This window comes from Rosa rugosa, chromosome 4 (assembly GCF_958449725.1).
Source record: "Rosa rugosa chromosome 4, drRosRugo1.1, whole genome shotgun sequence".
NCBI classification, from domain to species: domain Eukaryota; kingdom Viridiplantae; phylum Streptophyta; class Magnoliopsida; order Rosales; family Rosaceae; genus Rosa; species Rosa rugosa.
The window spans coordinates 3,807,889-3,832,316 of record NC_084823.1 but is presented as its reverse complement, the minus strand read 5'-3'; the positions used below and the strand labels follow the sequence as shown (position 1 = coordinate 3,832,316).

At 36.3% G+C, this 24,428-nt stretch overlaps 2 protein-coding genes across 11 annotated transcripts; both read right to left on the bottom strand.

Annotated features, from left to right (window-relative positions):
- Positions 1-13,078: 13,078 nt before the first annotated feature.
- LOC133743973 (probable trehalose-phosphate phosphatase D) lies at positions 13,079-16,096 on the bottom strand. The gene is made up of 12 exons (XM_062172063.1): positions 15,870-16,096; positions 15,419-15,772; positions 15,167-15,307; positions 14,962-15,033; positions 14,713-14,805; positions 14,545-14,601; positions 14,340-14,441; positions 14,147-14,224; positions 13,886-13,955; positions 13,616-13,686; positions 13,441-13,533; positions 13,079-13,317 (listed from the first exon to the last, which is right to left on the bottom strand). The coding sequence occupies exons 2-12, from the start codon at positions 15,740-15,742 to the stop codon at positions 13,246-13,248; spliced, it is 1,173 nt and encodes a 390-aa protein (XP_062028047.1). The 5' UTR covers positions 15,743-15,772; positions 15,870-16,096; the 3' UTR covers positions 13,079-13,245.
- Positions 16,097-19,067: 2,971 nt separating this feature from the next.
- LOC133746136 (glutamine--fructose-6-phosphate aminotransferase [isomerizing] 1-like) lies at positions 19,068-23,487 on the bottom strand. 10 transcript variants are annotated; one of them, XR_009863979.1, is made up of 8 exons: positions 23,190-23,487; positions 22,862-23,111; positions 22,101-22,246; positions 21,644-21,808; positions 20,595-20,655; positions 19,715-19,981; positions 19,556-19,621; positions 19,068-19,291 (listed from the first exon to the last, which is right to left on the bottom strand). XR_009863979.1 is itself a non-coding variant. In XM_062174300.1 (7 exons), exons 2-6 carry the CDS (start codon positions 23,022-23,024, stop codon positions 19,813-19,815), a joined length of 699 nt encoding a protein of 232 aa, XP_062030284.1. In that variant the 5' UTR covers positions 23,025-23,111; positions 23,190-23,484; the 3' UTR covers positions 19,300-19,621; positions 19,785-19,812. The 10 variants fall into 10 exon arrangements, 1 of the variants encoding a protein (XP_062030284.1); XR_009863978.1 differs by having other exon boundaries at positions 19,785-19,981; XR_009863974.1 differs by having other exon boundaries at positions 19,785-19,976; positions 23,190-23,485.
- Between the last annotated feature and the right edge of the window lie 941 nt (positions 23,488-24,428).

Sequence of the window (24,428 nt, the reverse complement as noted above, 5' to 3'; positions counted from 1 at the left end):
AGTAATGTTCATGTTCGCGAACATATATTTCTTATTTTGTGCCCTATAATGGTGCCATATCTCTTTCTGTGAAATTTATAATTAAACTTAGCCCTAGCTAGCCATTGCTCTCGTGCGTGCTCCTCTCCATGATCTATTGTCTGATAGAAGGGTGAAGATAACTGGTATCTACGAAAGGAAGCAAATAACATGGGGCTAGCTAAGATTAAATACTAACCTAGCTACTGTACCGAGCTGCATGTGTCCTTGTTGCTCAAAAACACATCACCAGTCAGTTCACATTCCTTCTATCGCTCCTTTTCCATCCCTTCAATTATTGGTAACCAGATCACTGTGCCCAGAAAAGGCTTTTTTCCAGTGATGGAAATATAGAGATGAAATGTTTACCCGATATGTCATCTCATCATATGAATCCTCCATTATATATGTAGTACTCAATTATCCAACCTACAATTTTCAAAGGCGTGCACTTACCTGCTAGTATTAATAAGATATATATATACACACAAACACATACAGGCGCGTTCTAGGGCGGACGTCCGCACTTTGGGGCAGTGCGGACATCGATGCTTCTGCATCAATCAGGCACCGACAGCGGCGCGAATCTTGCCGGACGGAGGCCAGAGGCATCCCATACCGCTTCTGGTAACGATCGAGGTCGAAGGTTCTAGGCAGCGACAGCAAACTGGTAGCCGGCAAGTCCACTAGCAAGAAGAAGGTCAAGATCGACCTTTGGCCTCTGTCCGGCAAGTCCCGCCGCACCGTCACCGCCTAAAAGGAGCAAAAGCATCGAAGTCTGCACTTTTAGGGCAGTGCGGACGTCAAGTCCACTAGCAAGAAGAAGGTCAAGATCGAACTCTGGCCTCTGTCCGGCAAGTCCCGCCGCACCGTCACCGCCTAAAAGGAGCAGAAGCATCGAAGTCTGCACTTTTAGGGCAGTGCAGACGTCCTCTCTCTCTCTCTCTCTCTCTCTCTCTCTCTCTCTCTCTCTCTCTCTCTCTCTCTCTCTCTCTCTCTCTCTCTCTCTCTCTCTCTCTCTCTCTCTCTCTCTCTCTCTCTAATATATATATAATCTTGCTCTGCTAAAGAGGTCCGTTCCTTAGCTAAAGAACGGATTTTCATATTTTGATCACTTTTCGATCACATTTTAACCGTTCAAAATATGTTATCACTTTTAGGTTAAGATGTGAATATGTGATCGAAAAGTTGTCAAAATATGGAAATCCGTTCCTTAGCTAAGGAATGGACCTCCTTAGCAGAGCAAGCCTCTATATATATATATATATATATATATATATATATATATATATATATATATATATATTCAACAATATATTAAAAAAAAAAAATTTAGCATGTGTTAAACCTTACTGTTTACTATGTTAAAAACAGTTGAATCTTTATCTAACAGAGAGGATCATCAGAAGTGCCTTGTTAATCGATGCCGCCAATTAGTTCTGGTAATCATTATGCAAAATCTGTTTTATATTGCTGATTGTGATATCTGTATATTATAGTAAAGGTGCATGCCCTTTGTACATGATTTGTAAAGCAAAGTAAATAAAGGGATTAACTACAAAGTACTACCAGACAACAAGTTTTTTGACAACAAAGTCCACAACTTTTTCCCTTATACAATTAAGGACACACACTATTCTCCTTTTAACCTTTTACTCTTTTAAACAGTATTAGCTCTTTCACAATACCAATTCATTTTTAACTTTTCCAGACTAGACACCCTATCAGCCTAAAGACTAGCCTTCAACATGCCACAATTTCACCTGACGACTTCCTGTCTAAACGACTACTAACAGGGCGGAATCGCTGCTGCCTTAGTATAATAAAGGGTCTGGTCTTTAGAGTAAAACATGAGGATTGTTACTGCTTAATAGCTGCTACTGTATCTAAAACGTAGATGCAGAAATAACAAAATATTTTTATGACAGGATAATGGGCACAAACTGAATTTATTTAATTAAACATAAACTTCAGATACAGAATCCAGAGCCTCACTCTTGGGTAAACAGCTAAAAAGCTGTTTAGCTATCCATAAGAGTGATTACAGATACTTACTTGTAATGAAAGTACTTCACACTAGACAGAAAGGGAAGAGCACGCTGCTACTATGGCTTTCTTGTTTGAGAGAATATGATTCTGTCTCAATTTTCGAATGCCTTACAAATGAAACTAAAGCTCTTTATATAGAGAGCGGAACTCAAACTAGAATTCAAAACATAACAATGTACAGGATAACACTCCGTGACCTTCTGCTTTTCTGAGTGCTCTTGTTGGTAGAGGTCGTTCGGGAAAAGCAAAAAGGAAGTTAGGTGAGAAGTGAAGTGTTTTTTACTTGTTCCTTTTTTGAAAAAGGACAAGGCAAAAGTAGCTTTAGAAAAGTCTAAAGATCTACAGTTGCAGGTTTGGTGCTAATTCTTCACCTGTTGCTTCACATGTTCTCATCTGTTTCAGACTGGTGGCCGAAGACAAAGGAGTTGTTGTCTTCCTGGGCCATACGAACAGTTGTCGCATTGTCCTCGACGTCAGTATCAACATACATCTTGTAGTGGTTGTCATTCTCAAGTTTTTCCACCCACTGCATGCATGCCATTGTCGAGTCTATCTCTTTTCTGGTGAGAGATAGGAATAGGTCACTGCTGACTACGTCAGGATGGTCGTAAGCATTGACGATTGTCTTTTCTCCTGCTGCCAGGAGGGTATTGTTGACATCTTCAGAGATGATCTTCTTGATGTAGTCTAAGGCCATGGCCTTCATCCACGGGATGCTTGAGTTTGGTTGGCCATTGTATGCTACACAGGCTGGTTGAAGATATTTTCTTTGAATAATCCTCACATAATGATATGGGGGAATATACTCAACCTCACCGTTTGCTTTCTGGATCCATTCTGGAGGAGTGGATCTGAACTTCAATCGAAGTGTACAGTCATTTTTTCAGATATTTTTGACTGTGTTGACAATGATGGGCGGCAAACCTTTTAGATCATCATTTGTTTTGCTCCATAGATTATGGACAAAACCATTTTCAACAAGCCAAAGCTTGTGTTCTTGAGGATGTTCACTCTGAACATTTACCAAGTATCTTCCAACATATGATCCTGAGACAATGAAGAGGGTTGGAGGAACTAGGTCTTCTGAATTGTGTCTTCCTATCAAATTGTGGAAATCATGCCAATCTGATTCATTGAGTGCCACGATAGGGACCCTAGCACTTTCTGGACTTTCAAGGAAGTTGATTTTTTCTTTCTTGACAGCACTCTGCTGTGATTCTTCGAACTGTGGTCTTGCATTCTCATAAAGTTCTTCAGCTAACGCAAAGAGAGCTGGAAACATGAGACCACTGCTTCTTTCCTGAAAGGCAAATAAAAGATTATCCAGAATTGTCTTCTGGTGGTAAGCTAATCTTCTGCCAGTTCTGAACACAGGAGTATCAAACGTTCGAAGTTCATAATTGAAAACATTTATTACTCCAGTTGGAGTAGGTTTGCTTTTTGGCAAAGCAACAGCCGTCAACCGTCTTGATGAGCCTTTACCGTCTGCCGTTTGAGACGGGCTAGTCAATCCTTTACCCTGGGATTGATCAGTTGTGGCTAAGCCTTTTGAACTTAGCAGGAACCTTTTGAGGATTTTTTCTTTGGGATCCTCATTGGTTTCATGTTTTTTCCCAGCTCTTCTGCTTCTGGGATTGCGACCTTCGTCGTCATCATCATTTCTTTTGCTGAACATGGCTAATTCTCTTGTTAAGGCGTCTGGAAGGTAGTTCTTGTTTCCTGCAATTAATTCAACAACATAATCATATTGGTTAAGGAATAATTGTCAGTTTGCTAGTCTTCCTCTATTAGCAGCTTTATCAAGTTTGAAATTTTTGAAATTCTTTACTCTGGCACAATCGGTGCGGACAGTAAAGGGTTTTCCAAGGAAAGCTGGAGAATTTAAAATTGTTTTCTTGACAGCCAAAATTTCTTTTTCCCCTGTGGGATAATTTAGTTCTGCAGGGCTGAACTTGCCACTACAAAATTTACAGATCTTCTCAATGTTAGTTTCAGGCGCTTTCGCCAGAACTACACCGGACCAGTAATTATCACTCGCATCTGTCTGGAGGATAATCTCATCATTCTCTTCTGGTTGTTGAAGAGGAGGGAGGTTTTTGCAGAGATTTTTTATCTGCTTCACAGTTTTTTCATCATCTTCTGTGAAGTTCCATTTTCTTTTGGAACTTGTTTTTGGGGATAACATTGCTGTTAACCCTGAGATCTTGGGGATGAAATCTCTCCCATAATTTATGACACCAAGGAATCTCTCTAGACTCTTGGCATCAGGAATTCTATCTGGGAACTTCCAGATTTTCTTAAGGATATGAGGTTGGAGTTTTATCACTCCATTCTTGATATTTATTCCTAGGAAATCAACTTCATCAAGGATAAAGAAGATTTTCTTTTCACCTAGGATAATTCCATGCTGAACTATCAGCTTGACAACCTCATGGAGGTGTTTCATGTGTTCTTCTCTGTTTTTGGAGAAGACCAGAATGTCATCTATGTAGACGACGCAAAACTCCGCAACATGTTTGAAGATATTATCCATCTTTCGTTGGAAGATTGAGGGAGCTTGCTTTAAACCAAAAGGCATTACTAACCATTCGTAATGTCCTTGTGGTGTTCCAAATGCAGTGAGAGGTACACTCTCAGGATGCATCTTGACCTGCCAGAAACCCGACTTTGCATCGAATTTCGAAAAGACTTTAGCTCCTCTGAGCTGGTTGATCAGTACTCTTACTTGAGCGATTTGATAACCGTCTTTGACAGTCTTCTTGTTGACATCTCTATAGTCAATCACCATTCTAGCTTTTCCTCTTAGCGTTTCTGCATGATTTATCACGTAGAATGCTGGAGCATGATGAGGGCTAGTGGAAGGTTGAATTAATCTCTTGTTCAGGAGATCTTTAATATCTTTTCTGAATTCTTTTTGATCTTCCTCTTTGTATTGAGGAATGGCTTTGACATGACAAATAGCATTCATGTCATGCAATCTTAATTCACAGACCACTGGGTCTTTTTCCCAAAACTTCTGAGGATCTACATCGATGTTCTGCTCGAGTAGTTTCTTGATTTCTCAAGAGTGGGAATTTTCTGGGACTCAAGCTTATTCTGAAAGTGCTTGAGGTTATGCTCGTGGATGAAACTAGCTTCTTCTTCTTCACTAGTTTCTGCTTCTTCTTCTTCTGAAGATTCTTCAACAAGTAATTCTTCTTGTTATTTGATTTGGAGTATGGGTTCAAATTTGGGTTTGTAGGGGGTAAGATCACCACTATTCTGTTGCGATCTCTGATATTGGGTAGTAAAGTTTGGACCTACAATACTTTTGGCCTGAGTAAGCCTATCAGCCCAGAACACCCGTTCTCCTTTTCTGAAGCCTATTGCTTCTTCATCCTGAATAAATCTCTGTTGGAGAATGAAATCATTACCCAACAAGAAATCTGCGCCTTGGCCTTCAGATTGCCAGACGTTATGGATGATAAATGTTCCTCCACCAATGGTAATGTGAACATTTTTTGCTACTTTATTCATGGTGAGATGGCTTCCATCGAAAGTAACACCAGTAGCTGTTTTCTTTTCTTCTTTCCAGAGTTTTTCTGGAATTGCAAATCTCTTTGCAACTGTAAATCCCGATCCATTATCTACAAAGGCATGTAGATGATATTTTTTGTGATCAGGGAATTTTAGTCCAATCTCTATGTAGTTGCTGTATCTACTCGTAGAGACGACTTTCGATTGTTGAAGCTCATTTTCTTGAGCTTGTTCCGTTGGAATGAATGGTTTACATTCTTCTGGAACCATTTCTGGTGGTTCAACCAGTTCAAAATTTAAATTTTTATCGGTTTTTTCTTCTTTGATGAATTCTTCCTTTATTTTTGAGGAGGATGATTTTATAATTTCTTGGAACAAAGTTTCTACTTCTTTCTCTTTTTGTTCAGAGAAATATTCTTCATATTCTTGTTCAACCAGTTGGCTGACGAGACCATTCTTGGTTTTTCTTCTTGCTTCGGCTATGAAGCATTCTTTGTGATAAGTCTTTTTTGACTCTTCACAAAACATAGGGAGACCATTCTTTTCGTGACATAAGCAGTAGTCACAAACAAATGTACCAGGGTTCACCTGATAAGAAGACATTAAGGATTCTGTCTTGCTTTCTTCCCAGTTTTTGATTTTCAAAACATTCATTTGTCTGGATTCGAAGTACTCTACTTCAGAATCTGTCTCAGACTCAGAAGAATCTTCTTCTTCAGACCAGGCAGAGTAAACTGACCTTTCGTCTTCGTCATCATCAGTATAGGCTATTTCGTAGCCTTTCATGTTGGCTGTTTCTACTATATGCTCATATTCTTCAAAGAGAGCTTTAGTAGATCTTTTACCCTTTTCCGGGCATTCATTGGCATAGTGCCCTTCAGCTTTACATAACCAACATCTGCAAGCTTTCTTGCTTGGTTGTTTATGTTGATGAGTATTCTTCTTTTTCTTGAAGAATTTCTTTTTTGGATCTTCTTCCTGTTGTTTCTTGTAATTGGAACTTTTCTTGAATTTCCAATCTTTTCTTTGATTACTCTTTTTGAATTTTTTAGAGTAATATTTTCCTTTCTTTTTTCTGTAGAACTTGGATTCATGACATCCCCAGTTGGTTGGCATATCAAGTATTCCGTAACAGAAATTTTCAACTCCTTTGAGTTGTTTCTTGGCCATCTTAGCTCTAAGATTGGCTTTGCATTGTTCTTTCAGTAATTGACGGATTCTATCGGCAATTCCTCCAACTGAAAATCTTTCAATTGGTTTTTCTGCTATGCTTTCTCGCACAGCTGTTCTCCATGGTTCAGGGAGTTTCCTGTGCAACAGGTTGACTAGATCTGTGCTTTCTAGTTCACCAATTGTACAGTAATATTCTTGAAATTCATTCAAGTATTCTTCAAAATATCTCATGTCACAAATTTTGAGAGCATAGATATTTGATTTGGCCGTTTCTCTGGCCTTTTCACTCATATTTGCAGAATCTCCACAGAACTGATCGTACAGGGGTACTGCAAAATCATACCGAGATTTTGAAGCTTTGATATCTTCCAGCCATTCTTTTCCTCTGGCTGTTTCTTTGAAAGAGAAATAATATTTCTTGGCTACTCCTGTGAGAGTAGTTTCAAAGTACATCTGAAGATCAGGAGCTTCGAATTTTCCAAAGGTGAGAGCAGATGCCATCATCAGGCTGTCTACCCATTGGTCAAGAGTTTTTCTCTTGTCTAGAGTTTTGTCTAAATCTAACCAGATACCAAAATTGGTAATTGGTACTCTGGGTATCTTGTCCTCTGGGACAAATCTTGAGAATTTCTTTCTCCCTCTCTGCCCGTAGGGGCCTTCTGTATAGGGAGTTTCACCTTCCCTTTTTCTCTGGTGATAGAAGTTTTGGAGCTTTCTCCTTCTTCCATTTCAACATCTTGGTAGGGAAGGAGTTTTCTTTCCTTTCCTGGATTGAAATTTTTCATCTCTTCGATTAGTTTTTCTAATCTTTCTCGATTTTCACAGAATTCTGCTTCTTCATAAAGTTCATAGAGCTTTTGTGCTCCAAGCATATTGACTGGTCTGTTTAGATCAGCTTCTAGGTCTTCTTCAGTGATTGGCTCTTCAATAGTGGGTTTTGTGCCACTAGTACTAGCTTCTCTAGTGCTGTAGCTTCTCCTGAGAAGATTTTTGTTTATCCTGATATTCTCAGGACAGACATCACTTTTTCTGTGATTGTCAAAGTTTAGACTGATTTCTCCAGTCTTTCTGCTTTCATAAATTTTAGCTTTGCACTTTCTGCTGGTAGCTTCGGACCAGATAATTTCCATTCAATAGGAAATGTTACTTCATTCCAAGTAACCTTGTGGATCTGTTGTGAATGGTTCTTCTGACTGGTGAGGAATCCAGTAGTAAGACCAGGGATGTTTGATATCCTTGTCTTTGGCTCTACTGTGGTACTCATCAGTTTATAGTATATTCTGTATACTATTGCCAATTCTTGCATATCATTTTTCATTGATATGCCATCTGTCTTGACTCTCAGTCTTAGACAGTGAGCTGCATCTTTCAAGCTGGTTGAGAAGTTGGGGAAGCAGTTGAAATATGCTACTTGGTTGCACAGAGATGCTTCAAGGGTTCCCAAAAGACTAGCTTGAAAATCTTCCAGTCTATTGTCTTGTAAGACACATAGAACTGAACAGTTTATGCCTTCTCGAGCTAAAAGTTTTATGCCTACTTGGACTGCTCCAATTTGCATAAATTGATATTTTTTTTCTTTTGCTCTAGCAACTTCAGCAGGAGTGATCAGTAAAAGATCGGTTTCTCCTGTTGTAGAGGGGGTTGTAAATTCAAGTAATTTGAAATGATGGCTATCCATCAGGTCAAACGTTCCCCTTTTGTAAATTTGCTTGAAATCTAGCTTTGGAATTGAGGCGTTTTTTACCTCATGCTCGATTTCATTGTATTCAAATTCTTCAGCATTTAGGAGTTGTACTCCTTTCTTTTTCCCGAAGATGCTTATCATATTGACATCTCGAGTTTCTGTCGGCTTTTCATACCGAATACTAGTAGAACTAGTAGAAGGATCCAGAAAGATCAAGTTTGGAACAGGATTCTCTGGCCTTTCTAATGGTTTGAATCCATTAGCCTTCTTTTTTACTGTAGGCACTTTCTTGTCCTTCAGTATAGTTTTCATAGAATCCAGCGTTTTTTGCTGTTCGTTGATTTTTTTTCTAACATCTGTTAGCTTTTCTTCTTCCGTTTTTGGAAGTCCTTTGATATAATCCAGTTTGTTTTCCAGTTTTTCTAGCTGGTGGATTATAACAGGAATTTGTTCTAGATGATCTTGACATCTAGATATTTCTTTCTGCAGGATCTGATATTTTTCATCAGTAGATTTTAATAGAGAATTCAGTTTCTCTATTATTAAATCAGACATTGTCCCCATCGGGGATTCCCCTGCTGAGCTATTTTACAAGCTCTGATACCAGTGATTTGCGGATCTAACCAATGCTCAAATAATCAAGAGGTTTTTGTTCCTCTTCCAGAATATATAACAGATTATCAATATCTTCTTCTAGTTTATAAATTCTGGTTTGAAGTCTATAGATGATATCCCAGTAATGGGGAGTTTCTCTATTAAGACCTTCTCTATAATCTTTCAATTTTTTCAACTTTTCTCTTTCTTTCTTCAATTCTTTGCCAGTATTTTTGCATATAACATTTAACTCAAGTCTGTCAACGATCGAAATTATGAATAGTAAAATAACTGTTTACCTTTGAGTATAGAGGATGGATTTATACCTGCAATATGTTTAACCAAACTAATTCAAAAGTATGGGCCCACTACGCTCCGTCAATTTTAAGTTTTACTGAAGGAAAGGTAAATAAACAAAGAAGAAGAAAAGACAAAATGTCCTTAAGTGTCTAAAAATAAATGTAGTGGAGTTTTTTGTATTTTGGAGTTTGGTCAAGGAGGTAGGTGTAGTTTCCCCTAAATGAAGCTTATACAAGAATCAGTTTTCACGAGTTAGGGGTTTTTTTTTTTCTTAAGAATATTAGGTCTATATGCATATTCCTTTCTAACACAATCATGCATGGCCTTGATGAGTGAAGACAAAATGATTAACGAAGATGGGAAAAGAGCCAATAGAATGGTATAAACAAAACCATTGGGTTCTGGTTTAAAGGAATAAAAATGTGCGTGATTCCTTGTTGTCAAATTAAGAACTTAATGAGTTAGTGGTAACCACTATGTATATAGATGATGATTGAATATATACCTTCTAAATGCAGGAAAGATTAGATGTCAATTTATTACTATAGCGGAGCAGTGAGTGACTCATCCCAAAAACTAATACAGATCGATTAATTTACAGAGACGTCATCCATATTGTATCAACTTGTATATATAGTTTGATTAATATTTGTCGCGGCAACTCATGTATATTGCTATAGAAATATAGAATTCCTAGGGTTCTTAATTTACTTAAAAATAAATCACAAAGTCTACCTTAACTCAAGAAATGCTTGTGTTCTAGTGTTCACAAGAGCACCACTCTGCTTGTATTTTGCCAACTGTACTTTCAGAGATGCTTCCCATTATTGAGGTTTAGGTTTCAACATATAGAGAGCTTTGGTCATATGAAACACTCACTTCAAGAATTGACAATGTGTTTTTTTGACTGCTGCTTATAAATGAATTTTGAGGTGGGTATTATATAAATGAGAAACTAGCAACAAACCAATAGATTTGGAAGAGGATCAAAGAGCACTGCTTCCGATTCATATATAATAGGCAATTTGCAACAAACTTGATCTCCAAGCTCAGTTCTTGGATTCCCTAGTACATGCTAGACAGCTTTATATGGAAAATAATTAAAACAAAAGTACCAGTTAGAAAAGTAGTAAAATTCTTTTGTAATAAAAAAATTAATGTAACTTCATCTGTCCACCTTCATCTATTTATATAGACTCTTTCACGCTCACTCTCAATTATTGGAATGAATTATTAGTAAGTAAATGTTGGTAAATAATTAGATTATACCTAAAATGGTGATTGTGTAGAGTAGCTAGGGTCTAAATAATAGTGCCCTTGTAAAGAGACATGTCTTGATTGCCTAATACAATTTGAAGAAAAAGAAAAAGGCAAATGACTCAATATAGCTCGATCAAACTGTCGTGAAATAAGAAAAGGAAATTATTTGCCTTTTTCCACATGTGAAGAGGAATACTTACCCTAATCGTTAACGTAGCTATGGTGATGCATATATTAGCATTTGGTAAATATAGCCTCTGATGAATCACTTTCAGGTGTATGAGATAATTATTAACTATAATTGGATGGCCTTACCATCTTCACTACTTTATCACACTTTTATTACATAGTAATACGGAAAATTCTATAATACATACTCATATGTCATATAAATATTTACAAATGTGACAATAAATTTGTTGTCAGAGTGGTAACGTGAGTCATATTTTGTGTAATTTTAGTTCTATTAATGGTAATTACAAAATCTACGACCTAGTTACAAGTTTTTAAACAAATTTGTTGTCAATATTGTAATTTTGATAATTATATTTAAATAGTATAAATGACTATGGTAACTTCGTTCTCAATGTTTTAATTTTAATTCATATAAATTATAATTTTTGTTTAAGTAAACGTAAAATAAGTGTATGATGAGCATCACAGTACCATAGCTTATCCCATAATAATACATTACACGAGTGACAAAAATGAAGTTTTCTTCTACTTCTAATTAAAAGCCATTATCCTACTAAATCAATCCACCGATCAGACTCTAAATCTGTGCAAAGGCCTTCCCTTTGCTTAAATGTAATCATACTTTTCGGTTTTATTATTATGAAAATCTTGTCTTTCATTATTACTTCAATCACAAGTAAAGCAAAAACAAGATGAGCCTACATTGCCTCTAAAGAAAAATAGCTAGAGCCAAGAAATTTGAATGACGAGAATAAAGGATCATAGAGAAAATAATCCCAAACTCCATATATAGATAATGCTAATGAGACTTGAGATCTAATGGTTCATTCCATGCATATACCCGAGATACCCATCAAGTGATGAAATCGTTCTTCTGGTTCATCTCAAGATTTACTTGCACTTTTAGCTGATGAGGCTATCTGCTGCCCCTGAGAATATTGTTTTTCTTGTTGAGATTGTGATTAATGAACCTAGTGATGAGTTCTTATGTTGGAGGGGGATTAATGATGAAGCTACGAGGGGTTACCTCATTCTAATATGCCGCGCGCTTCGGTCTTGGCATGGTATTGTTCGAAGAAGAACAAGCCGTAGTGAGCTCATCTCCTAAACATAGTGTGTTGTCATTGTAAGTAAAACTTGCGATACAATTTTGTATGTGCTTATATGGAGAAGTAGAGAACGGTGACAAAGCCTTCACAGTGATAGGTTTAACAAATCTAACCTGAATCTCAGAATAAAAATTTAGAAGCATAGGGCTAACTTCACTAATTTTCATTGAAGTTGATACCCAAAAGATGGAGCGCTCGTTCTATTAAACTAAACTCAATCTTTTACTTATGTGTGTCGAACTCTTTGTGGCTTATCTTGGAAATTTTTTTGTTGCTATGATTTCATGTATCTCTTTGTCGTTCTGAATTTGTTAGAGGAAGAAGAAATTTAGCTTTCATATCCTTTATATTTTCTTTTGTTTAATTTCTATTGCTAGAAAAAAGAAAAAGATAAATAATATGAAGAGTAACTTATTCATTTTGAGGAGTAGCCAGCAAAGCACTCTTTACTTGTTAGAATACATGTATTTTGTAGAGATTTCTGATATTATTTCGGAACATATTCTATATACTTATTGTAATAAGGGGTGTAGGCTCAATGTTCTCCCCCCCCCTGTATTCAGCAGTTTCATCAATCAAGGCTTGAAGGCAGCCGCACCAGCTCTTTATTCAAAAAAAAAAAAAATTATCCATTTTGAAATATGACTCAAATGAACACTTTGATCATCGATCCATGATTGTTTCTTAACTGTTCTTCTTTAGCCACATTATTGGTTTTAAAAGATAACATTAATGGTTTATGTTTCTTTCTCCTAAACCCTAAACCCTAAACTTAAACTTAAACGTCTAGTTAATGAGAGTTTAAAACAAAATAAAAAATAATAATAAATTGTTCAATGCGTATAATCACATTCTAACTTAAAAGTGGTCATTCAATACATCTTTTCACAAAAGCTAGTATCCATAAGGGTCGATATGGAAAAAATTGTCCACTCTTGTCTCCTAATATATATTTAGAATTTTAAAGTTTTGTTATTTCTTACAGTCGTTTTTCAGTTTATACGGAGTCACTAAGTGTACTCACACGTCTTTCATCACAATTAGACATGTCTTTCATCACAATTAGACATGTCTTTCATCACAATTAGACAAATTTTATTGGCCATGCAACACAACCAATGCATACATTGTTTGAGTAAACAAAGAGCTCGATACAGCAACAAAATGAGAGATTCCGAGAGAAACACAATTTTATATACAATTTCCAAAATTAATTAATTAGGGATCCAGTAGTTCAATTAATAATTAATTATTAACTTAACAAGAATATTACATAACACTTCAAGCCACCCCCTGGCCAAAGCTTTAGGGTGGAATCGATTAATTTCTTGTATATGCTTCCATCATCTACGAGTCTATTTTTCGTTGTTGCAACGTCAATCTTTTCCACTTCACTAAACGTCGCAAAAAGTCCTTCACCTATGGAAATATAAGAAAAAATTATACACATGAACATGTTAATTAAATTCACGACAAAATTAAATCTGAACAGATGCCAAATATTCCAAGTTGGGATTAAAAATAGTATTCTTGTGCACGTACCTCTGCTGGTTCTTGCAAGGAATAAGAAGCATTTGTTTCTTTTGGAACTTTAGAAACAAGAATTCCAAATCCTTGTCCTCTATCGCTTAAAACCTGCAGGAATATATCATTTATACAGATGAAAATATGTTCAAAATAGAAGAATACATGAGGGCATTTATCAATTTGACCATACCTTGAAAGCATCCTCATCTGTTCTATCATCTCCGATATAGACCGGTAATACTTCACTTGAGTTGGCATATCCTAGAGAAACAATTGCTCAACATTCCTAATTAGATAATAGGAGTAATATGTTTGATACTAAATAAGACAACAATGACAACCATTCACCTCTAGGCGTTTGAAAAAAATCGTTGATTGATACAAATTTCATTAGAAGATGATCGATTCAAAATTGTATAAAGGGAAATTAAGAAGGAGAAATTGACTACTCAAGACTCACCTAATGACTCTAGCAAGAATTCAAGTGCTTTGCCCTTGTCCCATTTGATAGTTGGCCTAATCTCTAAGACCTGTTCAGACCAACCAACACAGTTAGGCAGTAGCAACATACAAAATATTAACACAGTTAGGCAGTAGCAACATACAAAATATTAATTTACTGTGGGCAAGCAAAAATTCAATTAAGAACTTCTTTATCTTTCTCAAGAAAAAAAAAAACGAAAAAAAAAAAATTCTTTATCTAAATAATTTACTTAATTACCTTTCTCCCTTGAGTCAGCTTCAGCTTTGGATACTCATTTAGCACCAATCTAACTTGCTCTGCCAGAGCAGCCCAACTCTGGTAATCAAAACAATTAGAAAAGGAAAAAAAATGTAAATTATTGTATCCTCCACCAAATTATATGATCATCAAAAATATGGAAGATAAAAGAAAAGTGGGAATTGATGTTTACCTTCTCCTCAACACAACGGAAGTGTACAGATAAACAAAACTTATTATTTTCCACCCTAGCTCCTGAGATGGATTTGGTTTTCTCCACTAGAATTTTGCACACCTACAAAGAATCAAACAAATTAAATTAATTAGTCCTTCAAATAAATTTCTTTTATCATATTCTCTCTTTTGCTTGTTCTTAAAATGGATATGAGTGAACAAACCTCATCAATCATGGGTAAAAATTCATTGGCTGGTTGGAAGAGAACTGCTTGATTAGCCTGAGTAATTTAACAAGGAATATAAATTACTTGAAATCATTATAAATTAGACCAAAAGAGCAAGAATTTATGAAGAACTTTATATTATATTGGGACACTAGAGCCACTCACATTCTTGTACTTGTTACTTTTGGATGGTCCTCTAATGTCCATCCCATGGCTTCCTGCGTAATAAAGCTCTGATAATTTCACAAAGCTATAAACCTGCAAAGAAAAAAATAATAAAGAAACTCCATTAACTAATAAAACTTTCATGGTTTTATTCAACAAAAAAAAAAAAAAAAAAACTTTCATGGTATATGGTGAAACAATGTATTAGTACTATTTCCATTCATAGAAAATCAGAAAGCAAAATTGTACCTTGTCTCTGCACCTCCCACTAACTATGGCTGTAGGAAAATATCTAGCAACTGCCCTCACAGCTTTTCTCATCTGAACCAAAATGACCAAAGCAATTCAGAAGCTAAGGACGAAAGAGACTATGAATGATGAAGATGGTACATAAGTATTATATATGAAATATGGGTAGGATCAAATTAATACGAGTAAGAATTCAATAATAAACCTCATTGGACATGAATGCTCTGTCTGGGTCTTCAACAATGGGTGAAAGAGTACCATCGTAGTCAAGAAACATGATAATCTGCTTCCCCTTTGAAGCATTTGTGATCTGCTCAAACATGCTCATAGCTGATGGGTGACGAAGCTGTTCACAAAATCATTTCATCAACACATACTAGCCAAATCAAATAATAGTCAAATTTAAGAAACAGAAGAACAGGTTTGAAACAAAGATGATACAAAGGTCAATGCTTACATTCCAAGAGTTTTCTTCATCCCCAGTTTGAGAAAGAGTGGAGGGGGCAGTGGTGGTGGATTTAACACGCGGCGGTGACGAAGCTCTCAATGAGTCCACCCACGCATTGACTCGGGCAGCTCCACCACCACCACCACCAACCTCTGCAGTCTCAACCTTCAAGAGTTTAATACTCCTGGGAATGGTGAAATTACACCCGCCTCCTCCTCCTGATTCAATCATGGAATTCGCCACCGATGAAGAGAACACAGACTGATTCTTCATGGCAGCAACAGCCACAGCCACGCCTTTGACATCGGAAATAAGCACATTTTGGTTGGTCATTTTTCTTTCCTTGAACAAGTTTTTCAAGCCCTGCATACATATATAAACAAAGCATGAATCCTTCACACTCTGGCTTCATTACAAAGCATAATAAGCAAAACCCATTTCGTCAAATCGTGTTCCATACCTCGAGACTTCAAAGAAAGAGAGAAATTAAGAGTAGGACTGAAAAGGGGTACAGAGAAAGAGAAACAGAGGAAAACAGAGAGATGGCAATGTGGGTTTTGAAACGCAGTGAGGGGGGGGGGGGGGGGGGGGGGCTTTTAATAGGTACAAAACCTGGGAAAAGGCTGGAAAATCTCACGCACGCGCACTACTATCAACTCGCCACGAGTCAAACTCAAACTCGACTCAGACAAAGGCTCTGAGGGAAGAAAGGATTGGCTTGTGTCAATTTATAACTGCGATTCAGAGGGGGTCACTCACTAGCCGACGAAAAAAATCACTCTTCGGGTCTGGCCCGGCTGTACTTCTCGGCCACAATTGAGGGACCACTATTGTGACCCCACCAAAACACACACCCAATAATAACATACTTTCAAACCTTCTTGTCATTAGCCTATCAAACACAAAATCATAATGCTTAACAAAAGCTATAGTGCCACGAAAATTGACATTAACTCGTGCCTAATTTGGTACATTTGGTAATTGAGCATAGTAGAGGAATATTGAAAATTTAGATTTTAAAGCTAATTAGTGGTGAAATTACTAATTTTGTGTCAGAAATGAAATACTGAGATACTCCAACTAAAAACTCTTATCCGTGTTAAATAAAAGAGACGTAGCAAATAACAAAACTAGTTGTACTCAAAATTTGTTTTGTTTCTTATATTTATAAAGTCTCTGATAAAGTAATGTGGGGTTCACATCCAAAACCAATTGGCAATGGATGGAGTGGCCCAAACTCTTATAAACCCATAGGCAAGGTCCCATTTTTCCCATGTGGGATGTATATATTCTCAACAGTCTGATAGCCCACAACCATAATTCATGTCCACAAGTTAAATTAGATTGTTAATGCTATTAGGTCAATTGCAAAGCAAATACACAAAGAAAAGAGGCTCTTTTATGATCCACTTTAATAGGTTGCACAAGATTTATTTGTGGTTGTATTACTGTCAGGCGGTAAATATCACTGGTACCGAATAAACAAGAAAATTTTAGATTATTTGTATTTTATTATCTAAATAGTGCTTTAACTGTTTAATAATCTCACAACAAAATGTTTGAAACATGACTTTTTTTTGGTGGGGGTTAATGTCATCTCAAAAATAAAATACAGAGAATACTCCTAATGATAGCTCTTGTTTGTATTCTGAAACAGAGACGCAACAAATAACAAAATTAGTTGTATTCAAAATTTGTTTTGTTTCTTAAATTTCTAAGACCTCGTCTAATAGCCCACAATCATAGCATGTGGTCCACAAGCAAGTACGAACTAGATGGTTCGTTGCTATTAGGTTGATTGCAAAGAAAATAAAAATAAAATTGAGGTTCTCGTATGGTCTACTTTAATAAACTGCACAAGAATTTATTTTTGGTTGTTTTATTATAAAATAATAGATTTTAGATTTTATCCATATTTTTAAGTAAGTATTTCTTACATGTATTACATGCATTTCATATACTGGTAAGGTGAGGTAAATTATTATGTACATAGTTTTCCTTTGATCTTAGCCCTTTTAATAGTACCTTTTAGATCATAAAAAATAATAATAATAATAATTACATGGTATTACAGCTAAATATATTGTCAAACTTGAAAGGTACTCGCGCTCCTCTCAGTAACCTTTTTTTTTTTTTTTGAGAGAAAAATCAGATACTATTATTGAATAGAACTCAAGATTACACATCGCTTGATAAACAAGCTACAATGAAATCAGGAGGAAAACCATTTGTAAGGGATTTGTTGAGAACCATTTGTAGAGACTAGCTAGAGTGTCTCCATCTATTCTCAATTGATGTCGAATTCTTACTCATTATATGAATTGGTCCCATTTTGAAAACTTGGTTAGCCTACAAAAGATTACATAATATATTTAGCCCTTCTTGTGTGCAAATTAAAACAATTACATGGACTCATAGTTTGAGTAGAATAATCAATAATACTTTAGGGCTAGATAGTATTTCTGTGTGAAATGAGGTTCTGCATTCTTCAAGTCCTCTTCCCTCAAAGAGAAAACGGAAAATCAAATAAAGTTTTAGCTTTTAGATATCACATGCATTGAATCTATAACTTCCTAGTTCTTAGTTTCTTACAACTTCTCTTCATCTCTTGAAATGTGTCTGGAAAAATTCTTCACATTTATGCCACTGGTATATAATCCAAGTAATTGTTTCGACACCAAATTTCATATCAGAAGCATAGCTCCAAGGGTAATTCCGTTGAGAATATATAGATTCTAGGACTAAATACTGTTTAGTCCTTGAGCTTTTGACCGTAAAACACTTCAGTCCCTGACCTTCTAATTTCACACGTTTAGTCCCTGTACTTCAAAATTTCAGACCAATAGGTCCTCGCCGTCTAAAAGTCGCGGCAAAATGTCTATTACGCCCTCAGTTTTTTTTTTAATAAATTTATTCCTTTCTCTTTTTTTATTTATTCTTTATTCTTTATTTTATTTATTCTTTTTTTTTTTCAAACAGAAAGAAAGAAAGGAAAAAAAACAGAAAGAAAGAAAGGGAAAAAAATTCATTTTCCAAAAAAATAAAATAATTAATTAATTAAAAATAATAATAACTGAGGGCATAATAGACATTTCGCAGCGACTTTTAGACAGCAAGGACCTATTGGTCTGAAATTTTGAAGTACAGGGACTAAACGTGTGAAATTAGAAGGTCAGGGACTGAAGTGTTTTACGGTCAAAAGCTCAAGGACTAAACAGTATTTAGTCCTAGATTCTATATAGGAAAAATGAGACATTGTCTATGGGTTTATAAGGGTTTGGGCCACTCCATCCATTACCAATTGATTTTGAATGTGAACCCACTACACCAAAAATGGTCTTTTACGGCCCACCATGTGCGCCGTAAAAGCCTATTTACGGCGCACAAAAGCATGCCGTAAATGCTGGCGCCGTAAAAGACCTCATGTCTTTTACGGCGCGCAAAAATGCGTCATAAAAGAAAAATTAACGAGCCATAAAAGTGGTTCCACAAATGTGATTGAGGTCATTTACGGCCCACCTTGCACGCCGTAAAAGACCTCCTATTTAAGGCATACTCCTGCACGCCGTAAAAGAGTGACTGAATTTCTATTTAAGGCGCACTCTGCGCGCCGTAAATGACGTCTTTTCAAACAAAAAAAAATTTTATATTGCTCAAATGTCATATACTCATATTCATATTACCCTCATATCAAATTCAAATGTCATATTTACATTGTAAGACGATAATTGATCGAAATACACAAGGATGTTATCAACGGGCAGGAAATGGAAAAATAACCATTATGTAAAGCAACCGCGACAGCCTCAAAAGCTTTATACGCCGGAAATGCTATATTCCTGTGATCATGGGTACCATTACATATATAGGTGCAACCTTGTCCTGCAAAGGCAACCTATTCAATTAATACCGACCTGCCAATATAGATTCAACTTGTGCAACACAGTACAATGAAACTACATCAAAGTTTTCTTATGTAGGAAACTAAATTTACAATCAGTAAAGTGCATCATTAATAAGATTTCATATGAAGGAATTTTAAACCATAAAAAAGGGCTACAATTTGTCATCAGCAACTGTCCTCAGTTCCACACTAACAGACCAAAGCAGTAAAAAAAAAGTTGGCAAAAATAGAAAGGATCAGACCTTGCATCGTTCGTCTCTGGTATTAGGAGGGAGCCTTCCAGAGTGGTTTTGAGAGCTTCAACTGATCTGTACTCGATAGGAGAGTGAAACAAATAGTTAAGAGGTAAAATTTAGACCATACTATTTAAACCAGTTTATTTAGAAAGAGGATAACATTACCATGCATTTTTTTACATATGCTTAAGTTGTAATCAGTCTTTAATCAATAGTTGATCAGCAAGACTCTTACTCATGCTCCAGGGTTGTTTCTGGGTTTTTCAACGCGCTAGAGCCAATAACCTTTGGAAACTTGTCTTCTTTAGGATCTCCATGACATCAGAATTCCTTCTTAGCTCATCACCCTCCAATCCTTCTCTCCTGAGGTTAAATGAGTGCAAATAAAGCAAAATGTTGTATCGTGCAAAGACATGCTGACTGAAAACTGCACTGAAGGTATACAGTAATTACTTGGAGTCCAACATTGCTAGATGACATGCAAGTCATAGCATTATCCTTACAAACACAACTCTTCTCAAGTATACAATAAAACATTATAACTACAAAAACAGTCTGGCTAATTTCCATTGCTGATACGAAATGATACAATGCACATTTCTTAACTACAAAAACAGTCCGGCTAATTTCCACTGCCGATACGAAATGATAGAATGCACAGTTCTTCAATAAGATTGAAAGCTATCTCCTACTGCCCTCAAGCAAAAAACACTACATTCACTAAACACATAAAAGAATCAAACTTTGATGATCTAATCAAAAACCAAACTTGCTCTCAAGCAAAAACACTACATTTACTCAACATACTCAGAGGAGCTTCAGCCACATCATTTTATACGTGTTAAGAAGAACAAAAAGTTGCTGCTCATACTTTGTGACCCATAAATAGTAGCAGTTTCAACACATTAATGTATATAAAACAAAATACAATAATGTGGCACAGCTCACAGAATTAAAATACTTCCACATTCAGTGTGAAAATTATAAGCAGATATGTCATGTTGTAGTATTCATATCATGAGTAAAAGTGGATATCAACAATTACCCAGATTTAATCGATTCCCAAAAGCCAGCTTTGAGTCGATATGTCTTATGAATTCTGCTTCCTGCAAACAAAAATAAGAAAAAGCTTAAAACTTTTCCATTGTAGCTCACAGAAAAGGGTAATGACTAAACTCTAACACTCATTAAACTGCAAAAATGGGCAAGTATGCATACCTTTAATAAGGCTGTGGCTTAAATTCCAACGAAAGAATAACTTATTTAATACTTGACAATCCAAATCAAATGAAGCAATAGGGCACCTGCCACAAATATAAAACGAAAAAGGGCATCACTTCCTTGAACCCATAAACACACATTTTACTTCACCATCATTATCAAGTAATTGCACCCAATGGTTGAAAAAGTGCCTACAGATACTTCCATATAATTCCTAATTGTACTTACAGAATACATTAAACACAGAGCAGAAAGCATATATCTACAGTTTACATACCCACAACTTTGAGTTCAACAAAACTAAGAATCAATGTCCGAAAATCTCAGCAAGTAAAACTGCATTTAGCTCTAAATTTGACCATTGTGACTAAACAGAGACAAAGAGTTGACATTTTTCTCCTTGAATGCATTCATCCAGTTCAAATAAACATAAGATACAGTGATAGAATGATAGAAATTAGCAAACTTTAGGATTGACACGTGTCCATCCTGAAACAAAAGTGAATAACTTTTATGAATTCCTACTTCAGGCTTCGGAAGAAATAAGTACAATTACCAAGGAAATCAGTATTAATAATAATTTGGCATGACAACATATTGGTATGGTAAAACCCAAGGCCCTGAAGCTCCAAAAGGTCCACCAAGACAGAATGAGGACTGAGGACATGCTGAAGGAAACTCGAAAAAAAAAATTTAAAAAGGCATCTTACATGCAACTTTCAGTTTTGAGCATCTGTATTAGAACAACTAAGAAATAATGGAAGCTTACAAAAGAGTGGTTGGTATAAAAACAAAAAAAAGTACAACGGTAGGTTATGTAGTTCCTCACAAAGTGTGCTTAAATTTAATAAAAGAAGATACTCAATGAATTACCTTAAGATGAACCAATTCACCATCCTCAATCACCAAAACCTTTTTGGTGTGTTCAACTACGGCATTTGCATCACTGGACAAGAAGAGTTCTTTAGGATGTCCACTTTTTGAAAGGAAATTATCATCATGAAATGCAGAACTATTGCTAGCATTTTCATTAAGTTCCTGACATTAGCAAAAGGTCAGCCATGCCCAGAGAGAGAGGAAGAGATACAGACAGACAGTTCAATAAGATTTACAACCAAAATGAAGCATTCTAGACACAGTAGATATAGATGATCAAATTATGAGGCTATGATTCAGAACAGACTCATGCTATTTTCACTAAAGAAACTATGCCAGACACAACACGCACCAAAACTAGCTAAAGCATTACTAAACAAAAATTTATGGAATATAGGCATAATTAAAGGTTTTAGCCTCAGGTGTTACAGTATATATGACAAAAGCAACCTACTTTCACACCAAGGAGCAACGGACTGCCACGTTTACAAGCAATCAACTCATTTGGATAATGCCGGCTTTTAAAAATCAGCGCATAGGCTCCTTCAAGATGCCTCATAACCTCATGCACTACTTGACTAAATGTGATAGTCTGGTCACCTGTGACATAAGCAAAATATCACTACAGCAGGTTGTGCTTTGGGGAGTATGTGAAAAGATTCAGATAAACATTCAACAAAACATTATAATCAAAAGGAAATGCATTTGTGGGTATATACAAGAAGCCATGACTAGCTTTATATGCTACCTGCAACAAAACTACGTAAACTTCATCCTGTACAGGAGAGTGAAAATATAAATTTTAATTGAGCATTTCAATTCCTATTATACAAAATCACTTCCCTGCCATTATTTTTGGCAAATAGAGATGAAATATGAGATATTTTCTCCAATGTAACTAGAAGCCTTTTATATCTAGAATAAATTGAACATGTTAAACCAGAATAAATGGGAACCTTTTACATTCAGTAAAATCTTCTATTTAACTTTAAAAAGAATTGAACATGCTAAACCAAACAGCTATCAATATTATCAGTTGATGAGAGATCCTTTAGCTAAAAACAATAATTGTACGAATACAGATATTTAGGAATATTTAGCAAATGCACAATAATTGTGCATGTGCAAAATGTAAAGCTTAAATTTTGGACTCCAAGTCGTAACAAATATTTAGGAAGCAAAGCTTTTAACACACTTCAATGACATGTTAACTACCTTCTCCTTCTTTAGCTTTATCAAAGACATATTTGGCAAGCTTTGGAATAACTTCTGTGTCTGTTTCAGATTGAAAGGTAAATCCATGCCGAACTAGAGTGCCCTTTAAGGCCTGAAATTCACGGACCAGTAAAAAGATTGAAGCCATCTTAGAAGAAACCATCTTAGAAGACTCGTCCTCGGAGCTCACATCCTTCCTCTTCCTTCCGCCGCCGCCACCGCTCTGCTTTAGAATTGCCGTTTCTTTTCACTGTAAACCAGAGCGTCCTTGGAAAACTAGAGAAACTCTAGAAATCGAGGAACTAAATAACGCAGAATAAAGGGTTACCTTGTATGACCATCGCTGCAAGGCTATGTCCACTTCGGCGGAATCCAAGTAGGTAAGATGAGAAACCCAAATTAGTTTGGAGCCAAATCAGATTTTCTTGTCGATTCACCTCAGATCTGAAAGAAACCCCAATTCAGTTTGAGAGAGATGAGAGAGAGGTATTCGCCCAGATAACTGGATGATTGGATTAGTTTGAAGTTTGAACAAGGATTAAGAGAAGAAAGGGGAGAGAGATGAGAGAGGAAGGGATGGCTGATAATGTCAGGGTTTGGCGTTTGTTTTGTGAAGATTGGGTTTATTAGTAAGAGGTCGATTGGGTGGGAGATTAGAATTTTAGCCGAAATAAATAGGCGGGTTCTCAAAATATGTGGGGCACTTATTTACGGCACACTCTAAACGCGTGCCGTGAAAGACCAACTAGAAAAGTCTTTTACGGCGTGCTTTGGCACGTATTAAAAGCATGCCGTGAAAGACCAACTAGAAAAAGTCTTTTACGGCGTGCTTTTGCACATATTAAAAGCATGCCGTGAAAGACCAACTATTAAAAGTCTTTTACGGCGCGCATTCAAAGCACGCCATAAAAGACTAAGCAAGAGGAGTCTTTTACGGCGCTCATTTGGAGTACGCCGTAAAAGGCTACAGAGCTGCGTCTTTTACGGCGCGCGTAATATGCACGCCGTAAATTTTAGGCGGTAAAAGCCCAGATTTCTTGTAGTGACCCCAGATTACTTTATCATAGTATCAGAGTGGGTTATCCTACGTGTGCATGCTTCGCGGCCACACGGGCCCTACGTCACTCAATATAAGTTGTCCACGTGTATGACTTGAAAATTTGCCACACGTGCGGGGACATGTTGAGAATATATAGATTTCACATAGGAAAAATGGGACATTGCTTATGAGTTTATAAGAGTTTGGGTCACTCTATCCATTCCCAATTGGTTTTGGATGTGAACCCCATATTATTTATCAAATTCATCTTCTATATCCGAAATTGGCTAACTGCCAAATAAAATACGTGCAACTTTAGAATCACACATCGAGATAATTTACCACGCAATGCTCGCATGAGTCATATAATACTCATGAATACCATTCATTATTTACACTAGATATTGCATGTATTTTAATTTTAGCTGAGTAGAGGGTCCATTATATATGTGTGTGCGCTCTCCGATTCAAGTAAACTCTTTTTTCATTGCAAGAAAAGACACTGTGTTCTAGCACTATCTTGGAGCA